The sequence below is a fragment of the Furipterus horrens genome, unplaced genomic scaffold, assembly GCF_987537825.1.
Source record: "Furipterus horrens unplaced genomic scaffold, mFurHor1.1.pri manual_scaffold_12, whole genome shotgun sequence".
In the NCBI taxonomy this organism is placed as follows: domain Eukaryota; kingdom Metazoa; phylum Chordata; class Mammalia; order Chiroptera; family Furipteridae; genus Furipterus; species Furipterus horrens.
In genome coordinates, this window is record NW_028327182.1 from 81,171,364 (window position 1) to 81,179,983 (window position 8,620).

The 8,620-nt window shown below is 51.6% G+C and overlaps 1 protein-coding gene across 1 annotated transcript; it reads left to right on the forward strand.

The window, feature by feature from the left end:
• The first annotated feature begins 514 nt into the window (after positions 1-514).
• Positions 515-6,162, forward strand: DUSP26 (dual specificity phosphatase 26). The gene is made up of 4 exons (XM_090258623.1): positions 515-825; positions 2,642-2,936; positions 4,355-4,569; positions 5,315-6,162. Exons 1-4 carry the CDS (start codon positions 693-695, stop codon positions 5,512-5,514), a joined length of 843 nt encoding a protein of 280 aa, XP_090114749.1. The 5' UTR covers positions 515-692; the 3' UTR covers positions 5,515-6,162.
• The last annotated feature ends 2,458 nt before the right edge of the window (positions 6,163-8,620 follow it).

Sequence of the window (8,620 nt, forward strand, 5' to 3'; positions counted from 1 at the left end):
CTGAGCTGGTAGAAACGACGTTCTGATAGAAATCCATTGTGCTGTCTCCATCTGTGCTGAGGTTCTGGTTTAGAAAGCTTCAGAAAGCCATTCAGGACATGAACTAGGGAGCCAGACTGCCAGGATTTGAAGCTCAGCTCCAGCGATGACGAGGGTGTGACCTGGACAAATTGCTTAACCTTTCTGTGCCCATCTCCTCCTCCCTAAAATGGAGGCAGTAATACTCCTTGCCTTATAGGCTTGTGGTGAGTAAAAACATGAGTCGAGCCATGTGAAACACGTGGTGTATAGTAAACACTAATAAGAGTTCCTAACCATTATTTATGAGTGGTGTTCTTGAGAAGGAGGAAAGTACAAGTGAGTGTGTAATTAATTAACGCTGTCTGGGCCGGGGCATGTGTCTACGACTCAATCTGGGACGACTTGCCCAATGTCATCTTTAAGCAAAATGCCTTGTAATTGGCGCAGCTCCGAAATCCACATGCACAGGAGCTCGTGTGCGGGAGGAGCCGCGCTAGCTGCGTGGTCTGCCTCCTGGCTGTAAACACGCGCGGGCGGAGCGCGGTGCGGGCGAGCCCACGCTGCGTGTCCGACTCCGACCGCTGGGTGTGAGACTGCGTCCCTGTGTGTCACAGACACACACGGGTGTGAGCCCTGCTTCGTTCGACGTGCGTGTCATGGCTTAAAAATAGATGCTAATCCGTCAAGCGGTCTGGCAGTGGCAGCGAAGGGGGCGGCGACAGCAGGAGAGTCATGGCCACCGCCGAGGGGCTGCCGGCGCCTGCGATCTGCCTCCGGGACTGAGACCCCCGCCCGCACAGAGAGGTAGAGGGGCTTCGGAGGGTGGTCGCCTTCCCAGCCGGGACTGTGCGGGAGGGAGGGGACGGGAGAGGGGGCCTGGAGCCGAGCAAGCTGCGCGCTCCTGGGCTCCCTCCCTCCATCCCCAGCGCCAGGCTGTCTGGGTTGGCAAGGGCTGGGCGACAGCCATGAACCTGTTACAACCACGACAGCAGGCGGAGGAGGGGGGCGGCAGATGAGGGCCCCTGGAAGGCGGCAGATGGGATTGGAGAATGCGGAGGGGTGTATCCCGGGGCAAAATGGGGCTTCTCCACCCCACAGGAGAAATAGAGTCCTCTGGAAGGGCTTCCTACACCTGGTCTCCTTCCCGCTTCCTTTTTACCGTTCAGCATCCCACGGGCAGCAGAATCTGCTTCCAGAAAAGGTTGTTTTGGAATAAAGTGATGGGGTCTTTAGGCCTGAGGCAACAAGGTAGATGCAGGTGATGATGATGAGGATGATGGCTATAGTGCTGTGTTTCTGTGCTCTGACTCAGACGTTGAAAAAATTTCTTCCTAAACACCCCTAAATCCAGTCTCCCCTCACCAGTCATTTCCTAATACCTGGCTCGTCATGCCCTGTAAATGCGTAGTCCCTCCTGGCGCAGGCGTGGGGGGCTGCGGGCTGGGGGATGGGGGTTGGGGAGGAAGGCGTGAGAGCTGGACAAAGATGGCCCTCTCTGCTGGACTTGCTGTTGAGAGCTCTGAGGCTGAAGAGAGGGAAAGGAGTGGGAAAGGAATTCTTCCCTCCAGCCCCCCTGCCTCATCAGACAGGAAGGAGACCACAGTGTGATAAGAGGGGGTGGGGAGGGCTCTTGCCATAGTCTCCCCTCTGCCTGAAGGTCCCAGGGCAAGTCTGGCCCTTCCCAGCTCTGCAGCTCAGCACATGGTCCCATCTTCAGAAGGGCCAGCTGTCCAGAGAGAGTCAGAGGCAGGTACAGCAGCGATGAGGATGCTAATTCCAGCCTCTGAGCCCCTGAGCCTGGCAGGACCCCTCATTCTTCCCTTTCCAACCCTTCTCCAGTCCCCCCTTCCTCCCCCTGAACCCCACTCCCCCCTCCCACACACACAGACACAATACTCCAGCTCAGAAACTCTCACATTAGAGATGAGGTTTAATGTTTTCTTTATGTTGATCAAAAGAGAGTGGCTTGCTTGTTCTGCACAAGATTGGTGCCTTCTCCCATCGGCTCATGCATTCAGCAAGTATTACTCAAAAACTTACCCTTCCTCCTTATTGCTCTTCCCACTCAGAGGCAGGGTGCGAATGAGTTAAAGCTGCCCATCTCTCGGGCACTGAGGAACGGGCAGGCTTGGCATTTGTCATGGCCCCAGCTGCCACTGTCTTCCTGCTAATTCTCCCTAGATGGAGAGGGCCACCCTCCACCTCCCATCCATACTCCCTAGCCTCTCTGGCTGTAGCCTCAGGCAGATGAGACCCAGATTCGGGCTGGCAAGAGTTCCAGCACGGGGAACTGCCACCCAAACACCAACTGTTTGTGTTTGTGTATGTGTGTGTGTGTTTATGTATGTGCGTTGGGAGTGGGGGTTGGGTGCTGGAGCAGAACTCAGCAGCTGGGCAGTTCCCTCTCCCCGTAAACAAGGCCATGTGACCCTCCCACCTCCTTATGTGGAAGAACCACAAGAGCCCAGAGAACAGAGTTGCTGCAGCTGAAGGCCCTGCCAGGGCCAGACTTCTTTCCCTCCCTGGAGAGTCTTCTCCCCAGGGCCCTGCCCAGTTGGCAGGAAGGGAAGTGGCTGCTCTGGACTCACTCAGGTGTGTCTCACATCCCTTCCTCTTCCAGCAACAGCTACCTGGAGACTGAGCCATCATCACCGCAGCCACCGCACAGCTGCCACGGTTTCTGCCACCTCTAAGATGTGCCCTGGTAACTGGCTCTGGGCCTCCATGACTTTTATGGCCCGCTTCTCCCGGAGTAGCTCCAGGTCCCCTGTTCGCACCAGAGGGGCCTTGGAGGAGATGCCAACTGTTCAACACCCCTTCCTCAATGTCTTTGAGTTGGAGAGGCTTCTCTACACAGGCAAGACAGCCTGTAACCACGCCGATGAGGTCTGGCCAGGCCTCTACCTCGGAGACCAGTATGTACCCGGCAAACGGGGGCCAGGGCCAAGTGTGTGTGTGTGTGTGTGTGTGTGTATGCATGCACGCGTATGTACGTGCACGTGTACACGCATGTGTATGTGTGGAAGAAGGAAGGAGAAGGGTGACAGAGAGGCACTGAGTTGTATTGTTGGTTCCAGATTGAGGATCAAGGGGTGGCGGTGCATGGGTGGAGTGCAGACTGCAAGGTTTAAGGGGCCTGGGCAGGATGAATGATCTACCCAACTCTGGACAGAAAGACTGTTCAATAATGTTACTTATTTAGCAAAATGTATTACTGAAAGCTATGTACCAAACATTACAGATGACTTATCTGACCTTCCATCTGTTAAGTTAAGGCTCTGAAAAAAAATAAAAAGGCAGTCTGTAGGAGCCAGCAACAGTGGGTAGGAAGGTGAAGGGCTGACCAAGCAAAGCCACAGTACCTGCAGAGGTTCTGCAATATGGGGCTACGGAGAGAGGAGCATCAAAGGAATTGTAGTCCCCACTTCTGTCTCTGGAGGGCTCTGTAGTATACAAGCAGTTTTTCACATGCATTTTCTCTCTTAATCTTCACAAAGGCCTTGTGAGGTAGGTACCACTATCCCCAGGTTACAGATGAGGAAACTGAAGCTCAGAGAAGTTGTGACTGGCCCAAGGTCACACGGGTTGTAAGTAGCAGAGTCAGGACTTGGAGGTTCAAGTTCAGTGCTCTTTCTACTTGAGTTTGCACTGGACAGGGAATCTGCCCTGAGATATGATCATTTTGCCTTGGAGGCACCTACCACTAAGCTGAGGTGTATGGGCCACATGAACACCTAAAGGTGATGTCATAAAACAGAGTAAATGTGAGCATGAAATAACTAGCAAAAGAGAGTATAAAGCAACAGGGGAAGCAGGTGTGGGAGTCAGAGTCAGAATCATACAATCTCAAGGTTAGTGGGGATGTTACATGTGAGCTGGTCCAAACTGATGTCCCATCGGATGCCCCACGCCCCTCTCTTGCTCCACGCCCATAGTCTGACCTCCTCTCTTGCTTGAATACCCCAGAGATGGGAAAATCACTATGCCCCACGGTGCTCCCATCTTTCTTCAACTAGATTCCACTGTTAGTACGGACTTCTTGCATGAAGAACTGATCCAGCAAATCCTTCCTACAGATCAAGTAAAATCCCACAGCCTCGGAGCACCCTCCAATATTTTAGTACGGCTATTGTTCATCCACCTCCAGGCAAAACCTCCCCAAGGCAAGACTCCAGCTCATTGCCCATCTTGGTTCCTTCCTTCTGGGTCATCAGTAAGCAGAGTGAAGGCCTCGGGCCAATGGCATTAGCTTGGCAGTGGGCAGGGCACAGACCAGGGACTCTTGCACCCCAGCCTTGCTTCTCCACTCTCCTTCTAATTCTACTCAATGCAGGGACATAGCTAACAACCACCGCGAGCTGCGGCGCCTGGGCATCACCCACGTCCTCAATGCCTCACACAGCAGGTGGCGAGGCACGCCCGAGGCCTACGATGGGCTGGGCATCCGCTACCTGGGTGTCGAGGCCCATGACTCTCCAGCCTTTGACATGAGCATCCACTTCCAGACGGCTGCTGACTTCATCCACCGGGCGCTGAGCCAGCCTGGAGGTAGGCGGGGAAAGCAAAGAGGGGAGGAGCAGTGGCTGCTGAGTTAGGGAGGAGCCCACGGGCTCCGATGTGGAGAGAGACAGATTTCAATGACGTGACAAACTACTGAGGATAGAATATTAAGGAAAGAAAAACATTCTCTCAACCATTTTTAAAATGCATGAAATAACATAAAGACATAAGAAAAAATGAGAAGGAACTAATCCAAAATGTTAAGAGAGTGGCAAGTTGTACCAGGGTGGTGAGATTATGGGTGATATGTTTCAATCTTTGCTACTTGACACATTTCCATACTTTACAAGTATTTCTATTTTGAGCAGTTTTTGCTTTACTGATCAGAAAAATTTTAAGTATATATAAATAAAAAGATTAAGTACCACCACCCTACATAGTTGATAGAAACAGCAAGGTGGAAGGGTGGGGCAGGCTGAGGAAGGGCCAGGTCAGACTCGGTGTTTCGCTTGATGCGCCCAGCCAGTATCCGCTGAGGCCCTCCTCTGCGCAAAGCTGGGTTTTGCACTACTCAAGAGTGTCTGCCTCCGAATCCCCTCTGGGTCGGTGGATGCCCACCTGCTGCCTTGAGAATTTGCTGGGAATCGGCCTGCTTACCGCCACTCATCTGCACCCACCCTGCCTCTAGGCACCTCTATGCACGCACGTGTCTTCCTCCTCACTGTTTGCGCACCCCTCTCCCTCCGACCCACTGGGAACAGTCCCGCAGCTGCGCCTCTGTCTGTCCTCGCAGGGAGGATCCTGGTACACTGCGCCGTGGGAGTGAGCCGATCCGCCACACTGGTGCTGGCCTACCTCATGCTGTACCACCGCCTCACCCTCGTCGAGGCCATCAAGAAAGTCAAGGACCACCGAGGCATCATCCCCAATCGGGGCTTCTTGAGGCAGCTCCTGGCCCTGGACCGCAGGCTTCGGCAGGGTCTGGAGGCATGAGGGGACGGGAAGGGAGTTCAGGCCAGGCGCGTGGGGCCCTGGCTCCCAGCTGGAGAGAGAAGGCCCAGGGGGGCAGATAACCCATCCTCTCCTACAGACGGGAGAGTGAGAGGGTTGGGGCACGGTCTCACCGTTACTATTTGTCTGGGTGGGACGGGAAGTGAGGGTGGGGAGTGTGACAGACGCCCCGGAGGGAGCTGACCAGGGAAGGAAGCAACTAGGCTGTAGGCAGAAGTCTGTCCTGGGATTCGGATACCTTCGGATTCCAGCCAGAGCACCCCTTCCCCTCTTTGTGCCCAACTGTTCCCCTTTCTCACTAATCAAAAGAAAAGGGCCATCTCTGTCCTGTGCTTGTACAGGGAATCGGGGATGCAGAAGGCATGGATGTGATGGCGCGGAGCTGTGTGGAGATGGTAGTGTAGAGACAGACAGTGAAGAGGTGGTGTGAAAAGCTGTGAAAGCAGAGGGAGAAACCCACAGACTTGTTACTCCAAGCACAGGGAGAGGAGGTGTGGGAAGGCTGGCATTGTGCCCGCGGCTGCTGGTTGTGGCCCAAAGCTACAGAGATGCATGACTGGGAGTCTTTAGGTGATCGTTTGCTTACTGCGTCCAGTTGTCTTGGGGAAAAATAAAGATGGTGGACAAGAAGAGAGCCTCCCGAAGTCATTGACAGCTTGAGTTGTGTACGGCTTCCCTGTGACCTCTACGTCCAATTTCACACTCCTGCTTAGTGAAATTTTGAACTGTTATTTCCAGCTATGTCCACACAGAGGCAGCAGAGGACCAAAAAAAATAAACCTCTGTTCACAAGCTAGAGTGTATAAGAAATATAACTTTATTTTAAGGCAGCCTGGTTTCTATAGAAAGTCCCCGCTATAATGGGCTAGCAGAATATTATCTTAAACCAATACCAGCCTAAGTCCTACCTTCAGAGGTTTGGGTTTTCCCGTTGCCAAGGAACTGGAGGGTAAGGAAGGAAACGTGATGTAACACTTCCTCTTCTAATCTTTCCAGGTTCGCCTCAGATGAGCATAATGCCATCTCCTTAGTAAATTTAGGCAAACATTAGATTCGACAACCAGAGAGAACAGTATGGTCTTTCTGTTATCCCAAGTGCCAAATTGCCAGCTACCACGTCCCCCTTTTTTTAAAAAAAGGCATGTTCCCAGGACAGAGTATCTCTGCCTGAAGGGGAGAAAAGGATGGAATCAAAGAGGAAGGGAAAGATACTGAGAAAACAATTTCAATATATCTAAAGTGTATATTCTACCCCAAAGTATAGAAACAGGACCTCAAAGCTGGACGGTGCCTTCACAGAGGTTCTGTTTTCACTCTCCAACGAGACATGAATAAATCACCTTTCCACTATCGTTGATGATAGGCACCCAGCATGTGTTTGGACATCTCTGATGGTTAGGGATGCCTACGTAACGCCCCCATCATTTCCCAGCTGTCGATATTAGAAAGCGTTGATACAACACACACATCATGCCATCATGTTACGGTGGTGAAATGAGGCTCAAAGATCTGAGAGCTACGGGCGGCAGCACGTGGCAGTGAGGCCGCTAGCGTGTCCCTTTGCCTCTCCCCCACCTAGTTACGTGCAGTAGTTCTGCCGCTTCCACAGGGTTGCTATGGGCATTTAATTAGGTGTGAGACACGAAGCTCCCAAAGCAGTCAGTAATTCATGTTCTCTCTCTCGCTCTCCTGACGGCCCTTTCCCCGGTGTGAAGCCAGCTTTCATTGTTCTCCTGCGCCCTCCCACATCCAACTGAATGGCTCTGATTGTTTCCAAGAGTCTTCATTTGTCAAGTTTCAAGTTTCCTCCCCAGCTTGCTAATAATGGAGTCTCTTTCTCGTTATGGCAACCAGAACCAGCTGCAAGGCTTCAAGCTAAACCTAGAGGATGGGAGGCCAGCAAGAGCCATCAGCCAGGGCCTCAAATTTTGGTTACTGTTGAGGAGCAGATTTATCAAGGAATAGAGCAAGGCCTTCGTGAAGGATGTTGATCCTAATTAAAATGCATTGATTCTCTGCCCAAACCATGAGAGAGAGGACTTAGGTATAACCAAAAAGAACCTCAAAATAACTTAGGCTCTTAGAGGGACTATTACTATGATCTGACTAGTATAGAACACAGGAGAACTGTCACCTCTTTCGTTCTAGTTTATATGTTACTGCTAATACAACCTACAGCCACAACCATATTTGTACAGTGTGAATGTGCCTCAGCTAATTCCCTTGGGTTTCTTTCAAGGTGAATAACCTAAGAATTTATTTCTAATTTCTAGTAGAGAAGTACTGCCACTAAAATATGTTTGACCAAAGAACAAGCTTCCAGATTATCCTCACAGAGCAGATTATATATGTTTATTACCTACAAAGCCATTTTATGGCTGTGCCCAGGGATGCTTCAATGTTAGCTCATTTAATCCTTATAAAAATCATGTGAAGTGGATGTCATTGCTTCAGATCAGGGAAATTGAGGTGAAGTCATTTTCCTAGGGACACACAAACAGTAAATGGAGGAGCAAGGAGTCAAACCTCGGTGCTCGGGCTCCCACATTCGTGTGTATAATCGTATCACGCTGCAGTGCCTGGCCCCTTCCAACTCCAACATTTAAGGCTGTGTGTGTGTGTGTGTGTATGTTAGAGACTTATAAGGTTCAAGGGGGAAAAGTGGGGTCCACAGCCTAGTCACATAGAATCAGTCTTATCCTCCAAGTGAGCTGAAGGTGACACTTGCAACAGGTGGGTCTCATTCCACTTGCAAAACTGAGGTTAAATGTCCAGTCTTCCTCATCCTGTTCTTGGGGGCAATTGCCTGTTTGAACCCAAGGAAAGGACTTAGAACTGAACAGAAATAAATGTCCTCTTGTTGGATTCAGCCTGTGCTTGCAGCCAGCTGAGCATGTGACCCAAGTCAATGTTGACATCCTAACTTGCTCCTGCCCTGGGGGCCTCCCACCACAGTCTTTGTGATGTTGACTTCAACCTTTGCAGCAGGCTCCCAGGAGCCTTTGCAGCCTCTGGGGAGAGGGGAGAAGGTGTGCCCTCCGTCCCTTACCCCTGTAATAAATCCCAGTTGAGAAGTTCCACACAGAGT

Bases quoted from the DNA above. Each gene is read 5' to 3' on its own strand.
- DUSP26 (XM_090258623.1), top strand. From the start codon at position 693: ATGCTAATCCGTCAAGCGGTCTGGCAGTGGCAGCGAAGGGGGCGGCGA. The intron at 826-2,641 runs GTAGAGGGGCTT...TTCCTCTTCCAG, and splicing joins ACCCCCGCCCGCACAGAGAG to CAACAGCTACCTGGAGACTG. The intron at 4,570-5,314 runs GTAGGCGGGGAA...CTGTCCTCGCAG, and splicing joins GGCGCTGAGCCAGCCTGGAG to GGAGGATCCTGGTACACTGC.